The 25,139-nt window shown below is 37.3% G+C and overlaps 1 protein-coding gene across 1 annotated transcript in view; it reads right to left on the bottom strand.

The window, feature by feature from the left end:
• Positions 1-7,716: 7,716 nt before the first annotated feature.
• The window catches only part of PCID2 (PCI domain containing 2), a 47,027-nt gene continuing 29,604 nt past the window's right edge, over positions 7,717-25,139 (bottom strand). The window contains exons 7-15 of the mRNA XM_053707766.1: positions 24,697-24,751; positions 21,783-21,886; positions 20,978-21,053; positions 20,746-20,887; positions 15,414-15,514; positions 14,919-14,992; positions 14,566-14,691; positions 11,935-12,058; positions 7,717-8,113 (exon numbers count right to left, since the gene is read on the bottom strand). Coding sequence (XP_053563741.1) covers positions 8,024-8,113; positions 11,935-12,058; positions 14,566-14,691; positions 14,919-14,992; positions 15,414-15,514; positions 20,746-20,887; positions 20,978-21,053; positions 21,783-21,886; positions 24,697-24,751 — 892 coding nt within the window. The 3' untranslated portion in view covers positions 7,717-8,023. The remainder of the gene's footprint in view (positions 8,114-11,934; positions 12,059-14,565; positions 14,692-14,918; positions 14,993-15,413; positions 15,515-20,745; positions 20,888-20,977; positions 21,054-21,782; positions 21,887-24,696; positions 24,752-25,139) is intronic.

The following is a 25,139-nucleotide window of genomic DNA, read 5'->3' as shown; positions in this document are numbered from 1 at the left end:
GGTTCTGTTTTCCTCCATGCTCTTTTCCTCTTCTACACAACCTGCTATCTTAAAGTGATTTAATCAATTACTGCCCAGTATATAAAATTAATCTTATAAACAGGGGCACTTTAAATCATAAATTTTTTAAAGATGCTTCATTTTTTAAATATTTACCATTGAGTTAATATTGAGTTCCCCTGCCCCCGCATCTCATATTTTACACAACAATTGGAGGAAGCCAGATTCGTCATCAATCTGCTAAATAAAGTATGAGATGTGGGTGGAGGAATGGTGCAAAGTTTACCATCACTCAATATTTTAAAAATGAAGTGTCTTTAAAAAAATGTATGATGTAAGATTTAAGTAAATTATTAAAGTTTGCAATCACTTTAAGGTCCTTTCTATTATCAGAATCTTAAGTATTTTAACTTGAAGACTTGGAGATTGAACATCTAATTTTAAGAATTTTTTTTTATTTTTGTTTGTTTTTTTTATGCAGTAGTTCAGCCCTTATTTCAGGCCAGAACACCCGTTACAGTGAAATTCATTCATAAAATTTGCAGTTTTTTTCTTTTCTGGTGTGAGAAACAGATTTGTATCTGGCATTCCTTTACTAGTTCTTTTAAAAGCCAAATTTCAGCATTTTTGTTTTACGCCAGAAAAATTTAATTTGTCCAAGCTTTATTCAGGATACATCCAGTAATATCTAAGAGTTTTGCAGGCTTCTCCCTTTTGAGCCTTTGCATAGTTTGATTATTCAGCTTCTGTCTTGTAAGGTATTGTTTCTTTCTGCAACATGTCCTTTCATAAGAATTTCTGAATTATCTGCTCCGTTTGGTGAACCTCAGATTATTTTTCTCCAGAATAAGGCGTTTTTTTATTTAAATATTTTTTTTTATTTATTCATTTTTATTAGCAACTGATACAGTAAAGATTTTTACAATATAGATATTTTTAAAACATGTAATATTTTGGGCTATAACACTGTAGAAATGTTAAATCGTAACAATCTACAAAGTCTTTTTACTTTGAATGTCCAGAAAAATCATCGCTTTTATAAGAATAAACTATAACTTAACAAATAACAAGGAAAAACAATAATGGCAACAAAAACAATACCGAATCTCATAATGAATGAGTGTGGAGCTAGATATTTCATCATATCTTCTTTGTCTTATAAAAACTTAGCACTGTGTCATTCGGATGTTACAAAAATATAGACCCATGGGGAGGAAGGAGCTGGAAGTTGGAGGGTGTAGGCGAGATTGTAATATAGAGTCTTGTGAAAAACTCTTTGTGTTAGGAGGTAATTTGTGTTGGATGTCCTCCCAAATTAATTTTAAGTCGTGGAAGAATGCTAGATTATTGGATTTAAAATATCCATTTTCTTCTAGTAATAGGGTATTATCCATTTGAGTGAGCCAATTGTTGAACGTAGGGCACGTTTGTGATTTCCATAATCTTGCGAGTAAGGATCTGGCAGAGTTTAATGTCAATTGAATTAACCTAAGTCTTAATTTACATTTACCTGGAGGCAATAGGTTAAGTAATGCCACCGTTGGGTCAAGTTGGAAAAGTTTCTCCTGTCCCATTATAATTTTAATATTATTTTGGATGCTTTCTATTTAAATAATTTTTATTAGAATGTTTTAATAAATATGTGAAAGTCACATACAGTGACATGGCAAACAAAACCAAATAAGGTGTCTCATTTTGTTCTTAAGAACTTATTTATGTGGGATAAAGTTTACAATAATTTATAAATAAGATAAGAATAACAATTAAAATGTATATGTTTCTATTTTATCTAGTTTTTAACATACTTGATTAATCTGGTAGGGTATTTTCGCATGACATTTTTTCCTACACATTGAGGTCTATTTAACAAATGTCTGTCCGACATGATCCGATCAGCAGATCATATCCGAGACATCGCTGAATGCGGAGAGCAATACGCTCTCCACATTCAGCATTGCACCAGCAGCTATTGTGAACTGCTGGTGCAACGCCACCCCCTGCAGATTTGCGGCCAATCAGCAGGGGGTGTCAATCAACCTGATCGTATTCGATCGGGTCGATTTCACGCAATCTCTGTCCGCCTCCTCAGAGCAGGTGGACAGGTTATGGAGCAGCGGTCTTTAGACCGCTGCTTCATAACTGGTGTTTCTGGCGAGTCTTAAGGCTCGCCAGAAACATGGCCCTTCAAGCTCCAAACGGAGCTTGATAAATGGGCTCCTTAGAATGAGACCCAGGCGAGACTGTTTCTAAATAATTTTAAAAGGTTTCTGTCCAATAAAATTGTACATTAAGAAAAAAATCTAACTTCCCTTGTTTGACATAATGGTTTTTTTCTAATTGTAAAGTCCTAGTCACTAGATGTATCCATGCCTGGTAAGCTGGTATTTGGGCCTTCTTCCAATATCTTGGGATAAAGCGTTTTGCACTAGCTAGCATTACTTTAAATAGTGTAAGTTTATATTTACTAGGGATAGATGGAGGTAAATTAAGTAGACAGATAAGTGGGGACAGAGTTATTGTACAGTCTAAGACAGTTTCCATATGGTGAATAGTGATGTCACGAACAGTTCGCCGGAGAACAGTTCCCGGCGATCTTAGCTTGTTCGCGTTCGCCGCGGCGGGCGAACATATGCGATGTTCGATCCGCCCCCTATTCATCATCATTGAATAAACTTTGACCCTGTATCTCACAGTCTGCATACACATTTCAGCCAATCATCAGCAGACACTCCCTCCCAGACCCTCCCAGCTCCTGGGCAGCAGCCATTTTAGATTCATTCTGATCCTGCATTCTTAGTGAGAGGAGTGATAGTGCTGCTGCTGATTTTATAGGGAAATTGATAGCTAGGCTAGTGTATTCAGTGTCCACTACAGTCCTGAAGGACTCATCTGATCTCTGCTGTAAGGACAGCACCCCAAAAAGCCCTTTTTAGGGCTAGAACTTCAGTTTTTTTTTTATTATTTAATTGCATTTGCCTGCCTGTCAGCCTGTGTCTGTGTCAGGCTCACAGCATATACTGTGCCTACTTGCTCACTGCCGCCACTCATATCTGGTGTAACATTAGTGTAAATTTAAAAAAAAACATCAGTCTAGTAACTTTTACATCAGTCTAGTAGTGTAATCTAATTTCAGTTGCCAGCAGGCCTGTGTGTCAGGCTCACAGCATATACTTTGCCTAATTGCTCAGTGCCACCACTCATATCTGGTGTAACATTAGTGTAAAAAAAATTTAAAAAAACTTTTACATCGGTCTGCTAGTGTAATCTAATTTCAGTAGCCAGGCCAGCCTGCCACTGCCAGCCTCAGTGCCACCACTCATATCTGTTGTAACATTAGTATAAATTTTTTTTTAAGAAAACTTTTACATCAGTCTGCTAGTGTTATTTAATTTTAGTTGCCAGCAGCCCAGCCTGCCACTGCCAGCCTGTGTGTCAGGCTCACAGCATATACTGTGCCTACTTCCTCAGTGCCACCACTCATATCTGTTGTAACATTAGTGTAAAATTTAAAAAAAAAAAAAAAAACTTTTACATCAGTCTGCTAGTGTTATTTAATTTTAGTTGCCAGGCCAGCCTGCCACTGCCAGCCTGTGTGTCAGGCTCACAGCATATACTGTGCCTACTTCCTCAGTGCCACCACTCATATCTGTTGTAACAGTAGTGTAAATATTTAAAAAAAAAACTTTTTTGACTGTGAAACATCAGTCTGCTACTGCTAGTGTAATCTAATTGCAGTTGCCTGCCAGCATGTGTGCCAGGTCCACTTGCCAACTAGTGCCACCAATCATATTTGTTATAACAGTAGTGTAAATATTTAACAAAAAACTTTTTTGACTGTGAAACATCATTCTGCTAATGTAATCTAATTGCAGTTGCCTGCCTGCCAGTGTGTGTGCCAGGCCCACTTGCCAACTAGTGCCACCACTCATATCTGTTGTAACAGTAGTGTAAATATTTTTTAAAAAAACTTTTTTGACTGTTAAACATCAGTCTGCTACTGCTAGTGTAATCTAATTGCAGTTGCCTGCCAGCAAGTGTGACAGGCCCACTTGCCAACTAGTGCCACCAATCATATTTGTTATAACAGTAGTGTAAATATTTTTAAAAAAAAAAAACTTTTTTGACAGTGAAATATCAAATCTATCTCGTGGTTGTGCAAATGGACTGTTTGCGGTTGTTTGCGGTGCGTTACACGGGGAGTTTGGTCTGTCACTGTGAAGCGGGCGTAACCCTTAAACTACCGGATCGATACAACATCATACCTGATGTTTTAAAGCACGTTATTCCAAACAATTTAGGAATGCTAGGTGATTTATGCCCTTTATGGCTTAAAACCAGACTCTGCATCAACTATGTAATTTTCCGTGTGAGTTTTGCCATGGATCCCCCTCCGGCATGCCACAGTCCAGGTGTGAGTCCCCTTGAAACAACTTTTCCATCACTATTGTGGCCAGAAAGAGTCCCTGTTGGTTTTAAAGTTTGCCTGCCTATTGAAGTCAATGGCGGTTCGCCTAGTTCGCGAACAGTTGCGGAAGTTCGAGTCCGCCGTTCGCGAACCGAAATTTTTAGGTTCGCGACATCACTAATGGTGAATTATTTGAGACCAATATATTTTAATTTTTTTACATCCCCACCAAATATGGCCAAATGTGCCAACGTCCCCACATTCCCTCCAACAAAGATCTGATACTGAAGGATATATGGTTCTAAGGCTTGTTGGTGTTAAATACCATCTTAATATTAATTTGTAGTTAGTTTCTAAAGCAGATGCAGATAAGGAAGATCTCTAAATAGAAATATAGATTTTTTTTTCCCCATTGTTCTATAGTAATTTCAATGTTTAAATCCCTATTTCATGATAAAGTGTATGATGGTATACATTGAGATGAGAGATCTAATATTTGTTTGTGCAATTGCTATTGCTTTAGAAATATGTTTATGACAATGTTTCGAACAAAGTCAGTGATCTAGATAATTATTTGTTATGCGGGTGTGAAAAAATAAAGTGGCGTAGTTGAAAATAGGAGAGCCATGTTTTAAAGATTTGTGGAAATTCCTGTTTTAAGGCAACATATGTTTTAAGATGGTGTTCAGAAAAAAACTTTGAAGATTGGTATGTAGGTAATTTAATTTCCTATTATCAGCCCTGATGTTAAGTATGAGAAGACAAAGCTTTCATTACCTAATAATGGCATAAGGGGAGAGGGGGTAGAAGAAAGGTTAGGATATATTTGGATCAGAGCATCCGAAGTCTTTAGGGATCCGGAAATAAGAGGGTTATTGTTTATATTTCTACTTCTATCTTTAGAGGGTATCCAACATTGATCTTTTAAGTTAATTCTACTAGGGCTTCTTTTAAAGTAACCCATATTGTATGTGGGCTGTGTAAATTCCATTGTATTTTTATAGATAATTGTGTGACTTGATAGTAAAATAAGATATTAGGAACTCCTAAACCTCCTTTTTCCTTAGCCCTATATAGGATAGTTTTTTTAATTCTTGGTTAAGGTTTCCCCCAAATTTGGCCTAGTTTCAATTGAGGTGGTAACATAAATAATCTCCATAGACTTTAATGGAGATAAATGTTTTTTTTACCGGTTTCCATGATTTACCACCTCAATAGAAACTAGGCCTAAATTGGTCAATTAAAGATTGTATTGAGAGGAGGTAAGATTTAGAGAGGTATTGGAATTGTTTGGAAAAGATATAAAATTTTCGGAATTATTGACATTTTAATTGCCGCTATTTTGAGGTTTGAATCCTAGGGCACATAGGAAAGTTATTAATGCTATAGATATCTGAAAGATTGTTTGCCAAAAATATCCCTAAGTATAGTATAAGAGGAAATGTTATATTGAATTTTGTTGATTCTGCTATTTCCTGGAGTGTTTGAGGAGTTGCAGATATATTTACAGCGTCTGATGTATCATAGTTTATGAGAATATCATCTGCAAACATGGAGATTTTATATTCCTTCTGTCTTAGAACAAGCCTTTGTATAGAATAAGACGATCTTAAAGTGAATGTAAACTCACCGTCACCTCTCATCCTCATGTTGTGAATCGCGCAAAATAAAGGCTAGTTTAATTCATCATTTTTTTTATAAATGCATAACAAATACGAATATAAAAGGTATTTATCAATATTTTTCTTACTTTATTCCTCCGCCCGCCATCTTGTCCCGCATTTCTCAGGTGATTGACCGTTCCTTAAACAAATAATCGATTGCACCCCGTGGCGTCCACCCCCTTTTTTTCTACGTCACGCAATGTTACTGTGCATGCGTTCCCTGTAGATTCGTGATTGACAAGCAATGAGATCGCGATAAAAATAGATCAGGGAACGCATGCGCATATTAGACATTGATTTAAACGCATGCGCAAATGGATTTCTCGTCGTGAAGGGGGTTTCAGGACTACGTAATAGAGCAGGCGAGACAGCTCTATACGCAATGTTGTCTGAATACAGGAAGTCCAGGATGGGAGGAGTTATCCTTCAAAACGGAGATAAGTTCTTATATAAATTATAATATGATAAAAAATAATTTTTATGAATAAAAACATTGTGGTTTCAATGAGAAGTTTATTGAGAATTGGTAGTGTAGATTAAAAAGCTTAAAATTTACATTCACTTTAATTAAAAAATCATATTTTTATTATTTTTCAAAGGTTGTTTCTTCTGATAACTTTGTTCTGGAAATTGCTGTTCCTTTCCACAAAATTCAAGGGTAAAGGGTTCTCTAGATTGTTTAATAATTTCTCAAGTTCACATAAAAGCCAAAGGGTCACAGCTGTTACTTTAGCTTCTTTCCTAAACTTTTGATTCATAAGGCTTACTTGGAGGCAGGAGTCTCTCCCAAAAAGCATTACAGCCCATTCTACTATATCAGTTTCCTGTTCTTGGGCTTTTTAAATGGAGGCTTCTATTAGTCAATTTTGCAAGGCAGCAATATGTCTATTCTTACATACCTTTACAAATTTCTACGACTTTGATATTTTTGCTTCTTCAAAAGCAGTTTTTAGTAGGATTGGGTATTAGTTCCCAGGACTAATGGATTGTGGATTCTCACCACCTTACTAAAGAAAACATTCTCTTTCTTAGTTTGAATACCAACTTAACCAGCATAACACACTTTTTCATGCAAAATTAGCTTGTTAAATTTATGTTTTTATTTGTATGGTACAGTTGTTTTTTTAATTTAATATCCGAAACAAAAAGCAAATACTTTGGAATTATACAAACACGGCACAAATAAGCCAGTTCAAAGAAAAGGGGATCTCCATGTGATGCAAAAGGAAGGAGGAACAGTGTGGGATGAGGAAGTGGGGACCTGATACCAGAAGACAGTATTGTCATCTGGTTGGTTAGAAAATAAAGTTACAATTATGTTAATCCTGTAAGGTTTTCTGTTGTTCTGGTGGAGAATGAAGAAAATTTACGTTTTAGACATGTCATAATATTAATAAGGCAGCTGTCCCTCACTAAAACTTGAAAGGTTTATGGTTTATAGAGAAGCTAACCATCATTAGTCTATGCAAATGGTCTTGTAGGTACCACACTATGCTCATCTTAATGAAAAGTATAGCATCACTGCTGAAATCTATCACACACACACACACACGTAAAAGTAACAGCTGTTAATACTATTAGAAGTAATAACAGTAGCTACCAGGAAAACAAAGATTATGTAATGTGAAATTAAAAATGTCTTGTAAGGACGTGTTACATGTTATTTTATTAATCCAATACAATCTCAAGGTAAAACAAAATTATTAAAAAAAAAAAAACAACTTTTCTTTATTTAAAAAATAAAGAACAAAAAAAAGTTTATTTAGTTCACTAAATAATAAAACGGTAAAAAAAAAACTGGGGTGTCTCTGAAAAGTTGAATGACAGATGGTTGATTCCTTAAGTTAACACATGAAATAAGTCTTCATACAAATGCGGTCCCTAGTTGTAAATGAAAACAGAGACAAACAGCTACAGGGCTATATAAATGTGCAAGTCTTTTTCTTTCGTAGATTTAACAGACCGTCGACAATGGTGGGAAAGGGTTTTGCTTGCTGACGACCAGCTTTTGGTGCTGATGAGATATGTAACCTTTTATGTGTCCCTAACAGGAAGAAAAAAATGTTTAGAGAAATCACAAAACAAAAATCTTATGCAAGTTAATTTTTAGAAGAACCATAAAACAAGTGCAGGTAGAAAACCATTTATCAAAACTGCTTGGGACCGGAAAAGGTTTGGATTAGTTTGGATTTTGGAATATTTGCATCTTTAAAGGAATAGAAAAGTCAAAATTAAACTTGCATGAGTCAGATAGAGCCGGTCATTTTAAGACACTTTTTAAATTCACTTCTATTTTCAAATATGCTTCATTCTCTTAGTATTACTTGTTGAAAAGGAGTACGCACATATCCTACACCAGTGGGAGCTAGCTGCTGATTGGTGCCTGCATACATTTGTCTCTTGTTAATGACTAACTAGATGTGTTCAGTTAACTGCCAGTAGTGCAATGCTGCTGCTTCAGCAAAGGATAACAAGAGAATGAAGCAAATTTGATAATAGAAGTAAACTGGAAAGTTGCTTAAAATTGTATGTTCTATCCAAATCATGAAAGAAAATGTTGCTTTAAAATAGGACAGTTTAGGGAGAGGATGGAAGCAAGTGTAAACAAGAATATTGTGTTATTTAGGCAATATTTAGATGTTATAATACAGCTTATTCATGCAACCTAAAGGTAGTTTTATATAATTTGTAATACTTTTGTATACACAATACCCTCAAAAAGATAGTACAGTACTGTAATCAGCAAGGTAATGTTTGTTGTTTTAAATACATATAGACAATTATGTGCATTTTAGAACACAAATCAAACCAGACACAGGCAGAGAAGATTGTTTGGATTTCAGAATAAGTTTGGATTTTGGAATTTGTACCTGTATCACTCTTCATATCCAGAATGACAACACTTAGGACAATTCATTAAATCTCAGACACTAGCTTTAGGACTACCTTAAAGGGACACTGAACCCCAAAATTTTATTTCATGATTCAGATAGAGCATGACATTTTAAGCATCTTTCTATTTTACTCCTATTATTAAATTTTCTTCATTCTCTTGGTATCTTTATTTGAAATGCAAGAATGTAAGTTTAGATGCCGGCCCATTTTTGCTGAACAACCTGAGTTGTTCTTGCTGATTGGTGGATAAATTCATCCACCAATAAAAAAGTGCTGTCCAGAGTTCTGAAAAAAAAAAAAAACTTAGATGCATTCTTTTTCAAATAAAGATAGCAAGAGAACGAAAAAAAATTGATAATAGGAGTAAATAAGAAAGTTACTTAAAATTGCATGCTCTATTTGAATCACAAAAGAAAAAAATTGGGCTCAGTGTCCATTTAAAGTGAAGGTTCATTTTGATGAATTAGTGCCCGGTTTGTAATAAACCTATTAAAAACAAGGGTACTTTAATTCATCAAAATTGACATTTCACCGTTTTCTTCAAAAACGTACCTTTTAATTCTGAATGCCGCTCCAGCGATTCCCCCGGCCGTCAGAAGCCTCTGCAGATGTCAGAAATGACTAATCAGGCTTCCTCTAATCACAGCTCCCCCCCCCCCCGGGGGAATCTTGGCCTGATGCAAAGCTGTGATTGGAGGAAGCCGGATTCGTCATTTTGGACCCGTGAAGACGGCTTGCGACGGGCGGAGGAAGTGCTGGAGCGGCTGCCAGGATTAAAAGGTACGTTTTTGAAGAAAACAGTGAAATGTCAATTTTGATGAATTAAAGTGCCCTTGTTTTTAATAGGTTTATTAAAAACCGGTCACCAATTCATCAAAATGGACCTTCACTTTAAGATGTGAACTTGGCATTGAAACTAAGCTTCATTATTACATATGATTGTTACTAAAACCAAGTATCATTATCATACACAGCAAAGATTATGGTGACCTGATGGAATAGGAAGTGATGGCTAATAGAAAAACACAATTTATGCTTACCTGATAAATTTATTTCTCTTGTGGTGTATCCAGTCCACGGATCATCCATTACTTGTGGGATATTCTCCTTCCCAACAGGAAGCTGCAAGAGGATCACCCACAGCAGAGCTGTCTATATAGCTCCTCCCCTAACTGCCCACCCCCAGTCATTCGACCGAAGACAAGCAAGAGAAAGGAGAAACTATAGGGTGCAGTGGTGACTGTAGTTTAAAAATAAAAAACACCTGCCTTAAAATGACAGGGCGGGCCGTGGACTGGATACACCACAAGAGAAATAAATTTATCAGGTAAGCATAAATTGTGTTTTCTCTTGTAAGGTGTATCCAGTCCACGGATCATCCATTACTTGTGGGATACCAATACCAAAGCTATAGGACACGGATGAAGGGAGGGACAAGGCAGGCGCTTAAACGGAAGGCACCACTGCCTGTAAGACCTTTCTCCCAAAAATAGCCTCCGAAGAAGCAAAAGTATCAAATTTATAGAATTTAGAAAAAGTATGAAGCGAAGACCAAGTCGCCGCCTTACAAATCTGTTCAACAGAAGCCTCATTCTTAAAAGCCCATGTGGAAGCTACCGCTCTAGTAGAATGAGCTGTAATTCTTTCAGGAGGCTGCTGGCCAGCAGTCTCATAAGCTAAGCGTATTATACTCCTTAGCCAAAAAGAAAGAGAAGTTGCCGAAGCCTTTTGAACTCTCCTCTGTCCAGAATAGACAACAAACAATGAAGATGTTTGACGAAAATCTTTAGTAGCTTGTAAATAAAACTTTAATGCACGAACCACGTCAAGATTGTGTAAAAGACGTTCCTTCTTAGAAGAAGGATTAGGACACAGTGACGGTATAACAATCTCCTGATTGATATTTTTATTAGATACCACCTTAGGTAGAAACCCAGGTTTGGTACGTAACACTACCTTATCTGCATGGAAAATGAGATAAGGGGAATCACATTGTAAAGCAGATAACTCCGAAACTCTGCGAGCCGAGGAGATAGCTACTAAAAACAGAACTTTCCAAGATAAGAGCTTAATATCTATGGAATGCAAAGGTTCAAACGGAACCCCTTGAAGAGCCTTAAGAACTAAATTTAAACTCCATGGTGGAGCAACAGGTTTAAACACAGGCTTGATTCTAACCAGAGCCTGACAAAATGCCTGAACATCTGGAACCTCAGCCAGACGTTTGTGCAACAGAATAGACAGAGCAGAAATCTGTCCCTTTAAGGAACTAGCTGACAAACCCTTCTCCAATCCTTCTTGGAGAAAGGATAATATCTTAGGAATCCTGACCTTACTCCACATCTCTCTATGCTACTTCCATTGTCGAGAGCTGCAAGAGAATGACTGGGGGTGGGCAGTTAGGGGAGGAGCTATATAGACAGCTCTGCTGTGGGTGATCCTCTTGCAGCTTCCTGTTGGGAAGGAGAATATCCCACAAGTAATGGATGATCCGTGGACGTGATACACCTTACAAGAGAAATGTGCTTTATGCAACATATGTCTTTACAGATACAGAACAAATAAATAAATATGTCTTAAGAAAACAATGTATTTTTCAAATATACTACTACTTTAAGACTCAATCACTTTCCGTTTCTATAGCAAGGATTTTTTTTATTTAATCAGAACATCCACACTGATCACAACCAAAGCATGTACAACACAATTATCAACAATTTATTTTCACATTCAATTATATACATTACACTCTTTGCTTATGCATTGTCAAACTAATGCATTTCATGCTCTGCCTCTCAAAGCTGACAACAGAAATCCTATAACCCAGTGCAATACTACATGTGCTGCAATGAGAGTAAATTCTTTGAAAACATACATTCAAAAAAGGTTTCCCCCCACCCCGAAGTAAAATGTTCAACTTCTTACATGAACAACAGTGATGTTAGCACGGAACAGTAAATGTGCACATACCATGTAGATAAGGTTAGCTATAATACACTGCACTTCATCAATATCTACATCTTCCACTTGCATGAACTTAAGAGCAACCAAAAAGGCATCTAGTGAAAGCTGGTGAGTTTTTAGTAACAGATATCTGTAAAAAAGGAAGGAAATCACAGGATTAACCAGTAATATTGAATATTGCATAATTCAAAATAAAAAAAATAAACCAAAAATAAATGCATTTTACTTTATTAATTGCATTGCTTATTTTCCTTACCTAACTATTACCTTGTGTGCCAAAATCTGTTACAATGACATATTATTAAAATCTCCACTTTTTCACTGTTACTACTTCAATAGTAAAATATACCCATTAGTTAACAGAGCTATAGAAGGGTATGATTTTAAAAAATACTCCATCACTGCTAAGAGCATTCTATTTTCTTACTTAAAAGTTAACTCAAAATTGTATTCCCCATAAAATGTTTAATTATGTATAATATAAAAACTTTCCCATTCACATTTACTATTCATTTTGCTCGTTTTTCTTAGAAATTAAATCTGAAAACCGCAGTGTTTCCACTTCCCCCAGAGAATCTAGAATACGTTCTTTGTAATACAGAGCCTTGACACTCCTACATGCTACATCGTGGTTGGCTGATATGTGCAGGAAGTTGTTTATAGCCACCCTTAATTGGACACAGCAAAGGAAGTAAAATAACTTTCAAGAGGTGTGTCCTGGACCTGGAAAAAACACATTATTTAATTTAAAACATTCCCTTTGCATGCTAATGTTTTATAAAGATGTGTACAATTTCCGAGACAAAAAAGATAAGTCGTTTTTTAAAATTAAAGGGCCATGAAACCCACATTTTTTCTTTCATGATTTAGAAAGAGAATGCAATTTTAAACATCTTTCTAATTTACTTATATTATCTAATTTGTTTTATTCTCCTGATATTCTTTGCTGAAAAGCATATCTAGATATGCTCAGAAGCTGCTGATTGGTTGCTGCACATAGAAGCCTCGTGTGATTGGCTCACCATGTGCATTGCTTTTTCTTCAACTAAGGATATCTAAAAAATGAAGCAAAATAAATAATAGAAGTAAATTGTAATGTTGTTTAAATTTGTATTCTCTATCTGAATCATGAAAGAAAGATTTTAGGTTTAGTGGCCCTTTAAGATCAGGAATAAATACCAGGATGGTAACAATTAGTACCCAATTATTTATGCTTATGTCAAGAGTCCTCGACTAAGGAAGCAAGGTTAAATATTTATAGTATATACGAGCAATTAAGCACCAGACAGCAAAACATCTGCACAAAAAAAAAAGGATTACAAATATTTTGTTTTATAATTTTTTAACAAAGTTACTTAAAGGGACATCAAACACTAAATAAATGCTAGGCAGAATGATGCATTCAAAGAAAAGATTTGTCTGTGAATAATATGTAGATGTATTTTTTAAAGTTTCATTAGTTATTGAGTGACAAAATAAGTGTAAAGTTTTAGTGTATATAAAACAATACGAGTTGCCATGTTGAACTTAGGTTACCTTCTCAGCTGTGGGCAATTAGGTGCAATAATAAATCGGTCACTAGAGTGTGCAGTTATTGGCTGTGTGGAATACAACATTGCTCTGCACTTCCATTTCTAACAGGAACTGAGAAGCTCACAATTTTAGAATGGAATTACAGGAAAAGGGGACAAAATAAAGGGACAGTCTAGTCAAAATTAAACTTTCAGGATTCAGGTAGGGCATGCAATTTTCAACAACTTTCCAATTCACTTTTATCATCAAGTTTACTTTGTTCACTGTGTATTCTTTGTTGAAAGCTAAACCTAGGCTCATATGCTAATTTCTAAGACCTTGAAGGCCTCCTCTTATTTCAATGCAGTTGACTGTTTTTCACAGCTAGAGGATGTTAGTTCATGTGTGTCATATAGATAATATTGTGCTCACGCCCGTGGGGTTACTTATGAGAGAGCACTGATTGGCTAAAATGCACATCTGTCAAAAGGACTGAAGGGGGCAGTCTGCAGAGGCTTAGATATAACATAATCACAGAGGTAAAAAGTGTATTAATATAACAGTGTTGGTTATGCAAAACTGGGTAATAAAAGTATTATCTATCTTTTTAAACAATACAAATTCTGGTGTAGACTGTCCCTTTAAGTATTGCTGTGTCCAGTTAGGGACATATATGAAAGGAGTTACTACCCTAATAAAACAATGACTGTAGGATGTTGTAGCGTTACAGTTGTGACACGTGGGATATACAGTATATTCCATCACACACAGTCCAGTTTTGCTGCGTAAATTTAGATGATGAATGGTGGATAAGATAAAAGCAGAGGGCACTGGAAATGAGCAACATGAATATTTGAGAATAAAACCTGAAAACATAACTATCATAATTTACACAACCTTTTGCTTAATTGTGTAAACATAAGAGAGAAAATATAGCAAATAGTAAAGATAGAATAGGAATAAGCAAAAAAAACAATAGAAAAAAAGAGAAACAAAGTTCAGAAAAAATGAGAGAAGAAGCAAAAGACAAGAACTAAAAGGGGCAGCCAGGAACTAGGAAGGGGCTTTCTGTAGCAGGTTCAGGGAAGCATAAACCTCACTACGTCCCTAAGCTGAAAAACTCACACTTTCTTGAAAAGGTTCCTGTATGTGATGATTTTCAGCTTCTCCAGAATTAGAAAAATGCCACAACGAATAAAAAAGGTCTCATGTTTGACCAAAGCCTCTGTGAGCAGCAGCAGATTTCCTTCACTGTGAAGATGAGCAGAACAAGTTATGGAACTGTAAGATTTAAGGCAACTTTCATTCCTTTCTACTGCCTAGAACTGCTGGCCATGTCACAAAAACGGAAATTCATTTTTAAAAATACACAAATTCAAATCATTAGAAACTAATTAGGAAGCTCCTCTGAACAAAGAAGGAAATATCTTGGAGACCACAGTGTCATGTATTATACGAAGCCTGATCATGAACTATACCTCACAGCCTTGGTTACTTCTGCAAACTGCATCAGGTCGTACTTTCTTAACAGCTGAAGTGTTGGCATATGACCCTGAAAATAAAGTAAAAGCTTCATCAATAATCAAAAAACATTCAATTCATCTCAGAGAAGAAAGCAACTGCATCAGTTTATCATTGTCTCTATTAGAGCAGAAGCTTAAAATAAGAGCACCTAAGCACATGAAATAAACACGTCAATGCAATGTTCCATCAATGACAATTAAGTCAGTAGATAATGAAGGTTGCGCATCATGTGCAGATGCCCTTTTGCCTAAGGAACAAAAGGGTACAGGTCCAAATCAGCCTCTGTTTTTGGAACAAATATCCTTTATTATTACTACATTTCCTAATTATTCATAATAAAATAACTTACATATAGAACAAAACAAATTCAAAGGCAACTACAATACTAAGAAAAAATAAAGCAGGGCATTGGCGTTTGTAGAAGCGAGCAATAAAATGTTTCTACTCACCAACAACATTTTTACTGGTAATAAGTAAATCAGAATCATTCTTTTATTCTTCTGACAGGAACGCAGGCAGTTTTCAAAAGCAAAGGACAAATATTCCTCAGCTGGAGAAATAAACAGGTTAACATTTTAAATTATATTAATAAAGTAAAAAATTTATCACTTAACCCCTTAAGGACAAGGCCATTTTTCAATTGTCTTACCCTTAAGGACCAGTTTTACATTTCTGCTGTGTTTGTGTTTAGCTGTAATTTTCCTCTTACTCAGTTACTGTACCCACACATATACACAGTTTTTCTTGCCATTAAATGGACTTTTTATTTTCATCATATCTTATAATTTACTATAAAAAACATATAAAATATGATGAAAAAAAATGAAAAAAAAACCACACTTTTTCTAACTTTTACCCCCAAAATCGGTTACACATCTGCAACCACCAAAAAAACACCCATGCTAAATAGTTTCTACATTTTGTCCTGAGTTTAGAAATACTCAATGTTTACATGTTCTTTGCAAGTTATAGGGCAATAAATACAAGTAGCACTTTGCTATTTCCAAACCATTTTTTTTTTCAAAATTAGCGATAGTTACATTGTAACGCTGATATCTGCCAGGAATCCCTGAATATCCCTTTACATGTATATTTTTTTTTAGTAGACAACTAAAAGTATTGATCTAGGCCCATTTTGCTATATTTCATGCTACCATTTTACCATCAAATGTGATAAAAAAAAAATTGTTAACTTTTTAACAATCTTTAGGTTTCTCACTGAAATTATTTACAACAGCTTGTGCTATTATGGCACACATGGTTGTAAATGCTTCTCTGGGATCCCCTTTCTTCAGAAATAGAAGACATATGGCTTTGGCTTTGTTTTTTGGTAATTAGAAGGCCGCTAAATGCCACTGCGCACCACACTTGTATTATGCCCAGCAGTGAAGTGGTTAATTAAGTAGCTTGTAGGGATAATTTTAGCTTTAGTGTAGTAGACAACCCAAAGTATTGATCCAGGCCCATTTTGGTATATTTTATGCAACCATTTCACCGCCAAATGCGATCAAATAAAAAAAAATTGTTAACTTTTTCACAAACTTTAGGTTTCTCACTGAAAATATTTACAATTAGCTTGTGCAATTATGGCACAAATGGTTGAAAATGCTTCTCTGGCATCCCCTTTGTTCAGAAATAGCAGACATACAGTGGGGAAAAAAAGTATTTAGTCAGCCACCAATTGTGCAAGTTCTCCCACTTAAGAAGATGAGAGAGGCCTGTAATTTTCATCATAGGTATACCTCAACTATGAGAGACAAAATGTCGAAACAGATCCAGACAATCACATTGTCTGATTTGGAAAGAATTTATTTGCATATTATGGTGGAAAATAAGTATTTGGTCAATATCAAAAGTTCATCTCAATACTTTGTTGGCAATGACAGAGGTCAAACGTTTTCTGTAAGTCTTCACAAGGTTGTCACACACTGTTGCTGGTATGTTGGCCCATTCCTGCATGCAGATCTCCTCTAGAGCAGTGATGTTTTGGGGTTGTCGCTGGGCAACACAGACTTTCAACTCCCTCCAAAGGTTTTCTATGGGGTTGAGATCTGGAGACTGGCTAGGCCACTCCAGGACCTTGAAATGCTTCTTACGAAGCCACTCCTTTGTTGCCCGGGCGGTGTGTTTGGGATCATTGTCATGCTGAAAGACCCAGCCACATTTCATCTTCAATGCCCTTGCTGATGGAATGAGGTTTGCACTCAAAATCTCGCGATACATGGCCCCATTCATTCTTTCATGTACACGGATCAGTCGTCCTGTTCTCTTTGCAGAGAAACAGCCCCAAAGCATGATGTTGCCACCTCCATGCTTCACACAGTAGGCATGGTGTTCTCTCTCCTCCAAAAACGACAAGTTGTGTTTCTACCAAACAATTCTACTTTGGTTTCATCTGACCATATGACATTCTCCCAATCCGCTTCTGGATCATCCAAATGCTCTCTATCATACTTCAGACAAGCCCGGACATGTAGTGGCTTAAGCAGGGGGACACGTCTGGCACCGCAGGATCTGAGTCCCTGGCAGCGTAGTGTGTTACTGATTGTAGCCTTTGTTACGTTGGTCCAGCTCTCTGCAGGTCATTCACTAGGTCCCCCCGTGTGTTTCTGGGATGTTTGCTCACCGTTCTTGTGATCATTTTGACCCCACGGGGTGAGATCTTGCGTGGAGCCCCAGATCGAGGGAGATTATCAGTGGTCTTGTATGTCTTCCATTTTCTAATTATTGCTCCCACAGTTGATCTCTTCACACCAAGCTGCTTGCCTATTGCAGATTCAGTCTTCCCAGCCTGGTGCAGGTCTACAATTTTGTTTCTGGTGTCCTTCGACAGCTCTTTGGTCTTCACCATAGTGGAGTTTGGAGTGTGACTGATTGAGGTTGTGGACAGGTGTCTTTTATACTGATAACAAGTTCAAACAGGTGCCATTAATACAGGTAATGAGTGGAGGACAGAGGAGCCTCTTAAAAAAGAAGATACAGGTATGTGAGAGCCAGAAATCTTGCTTGTTTGTAGGTGACCAAATACTTATTTTCCACCATAATTTGCAAATAAATTCTTTCCAAATCAGACAATGTGATTGTCTGGATTTGTTTTCATATTTTGTCTCTCATAGTTGAGGTATACCTATGATGAAAATTACAGGCCTCTCTCATCTTCTTAAGTGGGAGAACTTGCACAATTGGTGGCTGACTAAATACTTTTTTGCCCCACTGTATATGGCTTTTTGATAATTAGACGGCAGCTAAATGTCGCTGCACACCACACTTGTATTATGCCCAGCAGTAAATGGGTTAATTAGGCATCTTGTAGAGAGCTTGTAGGGTTAATTTTAGCTTTAGTGTAGAGATCAGCCTCCCACCTGACACATCCCACCCCCTGATCCCTCCCTAAAGCCCCTCAAAACAGCTCTCTTCCCTCCCCCACTTCACAATTGTCACGCCATCTTAAGTACTGGCAGAAAGTCTGCCAGTTCTAAAATAAGTCTTTTTTTTTTAAATAATAATTATGTAGCTCTGATGGGCCCCCTCTTAGCCCCCAACCTCCCTGATCCCCCCATACAGCTCTCTAACCCTCCCCCCTCTACCTATTTTCCACCATCTTGGGTACTGGCAGCTGTCTGCCAGTACCCGGTTTGCTCATAACTCATGCCCAGTTTGGTGAAACCCCAATTTTCTGTAGTGTAGCTGCCCCCAACCCCCTCAGATGCCTTTAGAACAGTTTATTTCCCACCCTTCAACTCTCTCTACCTCCATCTCCCTCCCTTACCAGACTTAAAGGAATGCGCACGTGCTTGCGCGTCCCTCACGCTCCCGATCACTTGTGCGCTCTGATCCGGAAGTCCCTCCAATGATGGGCCGCCCACCCGCCTCCCTGCTACGGCTCCCACCCACCAACGATCAGCACCATCGCTGCATCGGTGTGCCAAAAAAGGTATTGCAGTGATGCCTCAATATCAAGGCATCACGGCAATACCTTGAAAACGGCTGGAAGAGTTCAGGATCGCTTCCAGCCACTTTAAACCCCTGACGACGTACAGGGTTGGTCTTTTACGACCAGTTTGTGTATGACGTACCCTGAACGACGTGTGTCATTAAAGGACCAGTAAACACAGTAGATTTGCATAATCAACAAATGCAAGATAACAAGACAATACAATAGCACTTAGTCTGAACTTCAAATGAGTAGTAGATTTTTTTCTAACAAATTTCAAAGTTATGTATATTTCCACTCCCCCTGTACCATGTGATAGCAATCAGCCAAACACAAATGCATATACGTATAGTCTGTCAATTATTGCACATGCTCAGTAGGAGCTGGTGACTCAAAAATTGTAAAAATAAAAGAATGTGCACATTTTTTTTAATGGAAATAAATTGGAAAGTTGTTTAAAATTACATGCTGTATCTAAATAATTAAAGTTTAATTTTACTTGAGTGTCCCTTTAAGGGGTTAATGTAATCATACTTTGAATACAGCTGGTTCTTACAAGGTTATCTACAATGTACACATGCAAAAATGTTGTCTGTCCTCTTCAGCTGTTACAGGTTATTTATATTCATCGACTAGATTGATTAACCCCTTAAGGACCATTTCACCGCCAAATGCGATCAAATAAAAAAAAATTGTTAACTTTTTCACAAACTTTAGGTTTCTCACTGAAATTATTTACAAACAGCTTGTGCAATTATGGCACAAATGGTTGTAAATGCTTCTCTGGGGTCCCCTTTGTTCAGAAATACCAGACATATATGGCTTTGGTATTGCTTTTTGGAAATTAGAAGGCTGCTAAATGCCGCTGCGCACCACATTTGTATTATGCCCACCAGTGAAGGGGTTAATTAAGTAGCTTGTAGGGAGCCTGCAGGGTTAATTTTAGCTTTAGTGAAGAGATCAGCCTCCCACCTGACACATCCCACCCCCTGATCCCTCTCAAACAGCTCTCTTCCCTCCCCAACAATTGTCCCAGCCATCTTAAGTACTGGCAGAAAGTCTGCCAGTACTAAAATAAGTTTCTTTTTTAATTTTTATTTTTTAAAAAACATTCTGCTGTGTAGGATCACCCCTTAGCCCCCAACCTCCCTGATCCCCCCCTCAAACAGCTCTCTAACCCTCCCCCTCTACCTTATTGTGCGCCATCTTGGGTACTGGCAGCTGTCTGCCAGTACCCAGTTTGCCATAAAATATGGTATTTTTTTAATTTTTAAATATTTTTCTGTAGTGTAGCTACCCCCCTCCCTCCCAGATCCCTTAGATAAAAATTCCCCCCTCCTCTCTCCCACTTTATCTAAGCAAGTTGTGCCATAGTGTAGCGTTCCCACTAGCTCCCGCCTCCGTGCACGCCCCCACACATGATCCCGCCCCCTCTGACGCACATCCCCCCCATCCGCCTCCCTGCAACGGCTCCCACCCACCAATGATTGTGACCATCGATGGCAGATGTAGAGAGGGCCACAGAGTGGCTCTTTCTGCATCGGATGGCTAAAATTTTTTATTTCAGGATGCCTCAATATTGAGGCATTACTGCAATAACATGAAAGCATCTGGAATCGATCAGGATCGCTTCCACCACTTGAAAACACTAATGACACACAGGGTACGTCTTTGGTCGTTAACGACCGTTTTTTTTGTAGGACGTACCCTGTACGTCGTTGGTCGTTAAGGGGTTAGTAGTGAAAATCTAAAACGGTAACTATAACAGTTTCTATCAAAGAAATGATTATCTACACTTTGCTGTACTAACAGACACTGCAGACCATGATGACATTTACATACTGTACCTTTCTTGAAGTCACTATCAAACATAGCCTTGCGTCCAACATAGTATTTGAAAGTGACTCTTTGTGCCATAGTATATTCATCCCTAAAGTTGGAACTGTCGATGGCTCTGATTAGAGGTTTGCATAAATGAAGCTTATTAATCTGAAAGCAATAAATATATAGACAGCATAAACATCCAATAATTGAAAGTGCACAAACTAGTACTGTTTGTTATGAAGCCATTGTTCATACCTTAAAATAAATTTTGAAAAGCTGATTCACTAGAAATAACATTCCCCACTTTTTAGAATCCTCAAAAGCAGCCCGGCTGTTGAGAAACAGAAACAGGTTACAGTAAATCATGCAGTATGTACCTGTTCTATAGTTTCACAAATGCCTATAGCCTGTTAAGCATATTTCATAAGAAATTACAAGACATTTATATATATTAGTCTACAAGAACAGGATCAAAAGAAACATTCTAGCTAGATGCAGAAAAGCTAATCAAGGGTGGCATACACACGTATACTACAGTTATCTGCCATATTCGGACTTGAAAGAGCATGGCAGAGAGCCAGATGTGTTTTCACAGGGAGAGAAGTAAAAAAACTCAATGCTCTAGCTAAATAAAGTAGTTTATTTCTAGCTAGAATGTTTAGAAGGCTGACATTCTGCTATGTTATTTGTATTAGTTTAAAGGTTTGCCAACAATCCTCATGTTAGAATTTCTGGATATGTGAAATTCAGCTCAGCTGTTTCAAGGCTAAAAAAACCCTGGCTTGTTAGTAAGTTCTAAATACTGGAGTTGGGGAATGAGGTTATACGTTTAACCAACATAAGATATACAACAGTTCTGAAGGGTCAAACCTCCATTTAGTTTATGATATCTGGAAAACCGGAGTCCTTTCAATCAACATAAAATATATTTAATACAATACAAGGACCCCAATTTAACATCTTTTCAACAAAGCTACAGAGCCCAAACAGTCTTGTATTCTCTTGCTTACTACACTTAAATAGTTGCGGTCAGCGTTAGGTAAGTAAACAAATAACTCACGTGTCACTGGCACACACTCTGAAGCAACTCATTAACAGCTCAGCCGCTTTCTCCAACATGTCTCCCACTTTGCCTTTTCCCTTCTTCACAAGCTGTTGGTCGGCCTGTTAGGTAAAAGTATCCTGTTATGGTCTGGTTGTCACCTACAGTTCCTTCTGCACCGCACTATTCTACTCTGTGTCAAACAGAGTAATTGCTACATGTGTGGGCTTGGAAGTAGAGCATTACCCATTGCCAATATATAGTTCATAAAATCTGGATACACAAAATGACGTACAAATGTTTAACCCTTATCAACCCTTTCGATGCCAATTCTTTTTCACACCCCTGTGCTAAGCCAATTTTGAGATTGTTTTTGCTTCTTACAAATTAAACACTACTGTAAGTCAAATTTCAGTGAGTGACCCACACAAATTATATATATATTTTTGCAGGCTCAGCAGATTGTTTGCCTTTTTATTATTAATATTATGATTACGTGACTTTATTTTACAGTTTTTACGTCTTAGAGAATAGATTTTATTGTATATTTGTCAATGATTATTTTGTCTAGCACATTGTGGATTGATTAGTATGGTCTCTTATAAGGGGGGATGGGTGAGCTATTCTACTGTTGATTGGTTTTACTTTGTTATAAATCATGTTTCCTTTAGTAGCATTATATGCCTGATGAAACAGCTTGTCAGCTGAGAAACGCGTAGCTTGTTTGCTACTTTTTAATGAGAATACTTTGTTGAAATCTCATTATTAATATATATTTTTAACTTTGGAATGTTTTACTAAACAAGTGTTTTTTTGTACAAGAGTGGCTGGAAAGGCCTCATCATTTGGAGCAGCTGTGAGTATTATACCCTCACACGTGAACCAGTGAGCTGGGACACTGAAAACCCCCATCCTACAACAGAGTGCAATTCCACTTATGAGTATCTTTTGGGTCCTGCAAAGTTTACAACTGATCTGCACTAGGAGGCGCCTTCTGTTTTTTTTCCATTTATCACCATTATTCTATTTATATTTCATGGCATAGTACTGAAAACAGTCAGGTGACCACTGTTGTTACTATGATCCCCTTACTAAAGTACCATCAACGATAGCCACATGTGAAATAGGGGCCCATAACTGCTTTTGGGGGTTAGAATATAAACTAGAGAGGTCCCTTTGTGCAGTACAGAAATAAAAGCACTTTACTTGCAAACTTTATTAGGGGTCTCTAGATATAACAGATTTTTTTTATTGCGCCTATAAATGTCCCATTCCCAAACAAGTATTGTGATTTAAAGTGAAAGTAAAGTTACCTGGTTTGCGATCCTCAGTAGCAGTCTTTGGGCATAAATAATATGACTTTCATTCATCGTTTTTTTTTTAATGGAGCTGGAATCAAAGTTATCGCCTTATTTACAAAACTTTATAACCTATCCAAATTCAACCCGTAAATAAATAAAAAAATTCACTCCGGGTCACGTGTTGTCAACAGCCAATTGAAAATCTGGCCGTTAGGCGGCCGTGAAACACGTCACCCGCCTACTTATTAATCTACGCATGCGCAAATGTTTGGCCAGACACTAATATATCAGGAGCGCGCTCCTGTTTCTCTGGGCACAAACAGTTTTGCCGTGAAGCGCATGCGCAGTAGACGGAGCCGTACGGGATTTGCGCATGCGCAATACAAGGCCATACCCCAAGATATCAGGAGCGCGCTCCCGTTTCTCTGGGCACAAACAGTTTCGTCAAGAAGCGCATGCGCAGTAGATGGAGCTGTACCGGATTAGCGCATGCGCAATACAAATAGCCACTGTGAATGCGCTTTGGAGCTACGTATAGAGCGGGTTGGGACCGCTCTATACGTCAGAACCCAGAAATATAGGAAGTAGAGGATGGGAGGAGTTGGAATAAATACGGTAGGAAATTAGATTTTTAATAAAACTTCTAATTATTGATACATTTATGAAAATAAAGTTAGCGATCATAATATACTAAGGTAGTAGAAAAAATGAATGTGTTCGAAGGGGACCAACTTTACTTTCACTTTAAAGGGACAGTCAACAACAAAATTGTTATTGTTTAAAACGATAAATATTGCCTTTACTAACCATTCCCCAGCTTTGCACAACCAACATTGTTATATTAATATACTTTATAACCTTTAAACCTCTAAATTTCTGTTGGTTTCTAAGCCACTACAGACAGCCTCTTATCACATTCGTTTTTATTTGCTTTTCACAACAAAAGACTGCTAATCCATGTGGCCATATAGATAACATTGTGCTCTCTCCCGTGGAGTTGTGGCTGACAGCACTAATTGGCTTAAATGCAAGTCAATAGATAATAAATAGTCATATGATCAGGGGTATGTCAGAAGATGCTTAGATACCAGGTAATCACAGAAGTAAAAAGTATATTAAATATAACTGTGTTGGTTATGCAAAGCTGGGGAATGGGTAATAAAAGGGATTATCTATCTTTTTAAACAACAAAGATCTGGTTTGTTGCGTTTTTTTTAGCAGGTGATTCTCTTTCATATGAGGGGTCTTGGAGGTCTGTGGCTAGTAAGGGAACTGAGATTGAGGGGTTTGAAGAGCAACCTCCCTATCCAGCTCCCTTACCTGCCTGTCATATTGTCGTTCTGCCCCCCTCTGTGATGTCACCATGCATGTAAGTGGTGGTATCACTTGCACAATGTAGCTGAGGGTGCCACCCACTATGCCTTCAATGATTGGGCCTGCAGTGCAAGGGAATTGCTGATCCAGTGCTGTGATCAGCAATTTCCCTTCATGATGAGAATGGATCAACATGTACACAACAGGCAGCAATTTGAACTACAACCCGTTCTCACCATGAGCACAGAAGTGGATAAACCCAAAGTTACCAAAATGACAGAATTCTATGATAGCCCCTCAAAAGAAATGAAACTTACGTTATTGGCGAAAACCCGCAAGTCAAGGGTAATAGCGTACATGATGGGCAGGGCCCTGAAATATTAAAGAAAGATTAGGGTTTCCATTTTTATCTTTTAGAAGACCGTTATATATCAGGTATGTAGAACTGAAAATATAAAACATGCCTCCCACTTCACATCTGATACATTAATGTGTCATATTAAACAAGAGAATTATTGCAAAAAACTTACAGTTCTGACAAAATAGGGCACACATTTTTTTGCAATAGAATTTGCTTTAAGAAGGGATATGAAGCCTAAAAAAATGACTTATTCAGACAGAGCCACCATTTAAAAAAATAATAAAAAAAAAGTTTCCAATTGACTTCTATTAACAAATTATCTTAATTCCCATTATATTCTGTGTTTAAGAGATACCTAGGTAAGCATCTGGCGCACTACATGAGACTATTTCTCTATGT

Source organism: Bombina bombina, chromosome 3 (genome assembly GCF_027579735.1).
Source record: "Bombina bombina isolate aBomBom1 chromosome 3, aBomBom1.pri, whole genome shotgun sequence".
NCBI lineage: Eukaryota > Metazoa > Chordata > Amphibia > Anura > Bombinatoridae > Bombina > Bombina bombina.
Note: the sequence above shows the minus strand (reverse complement) of the source record. Positions and strands in the feature narration are given on the sequence as shown.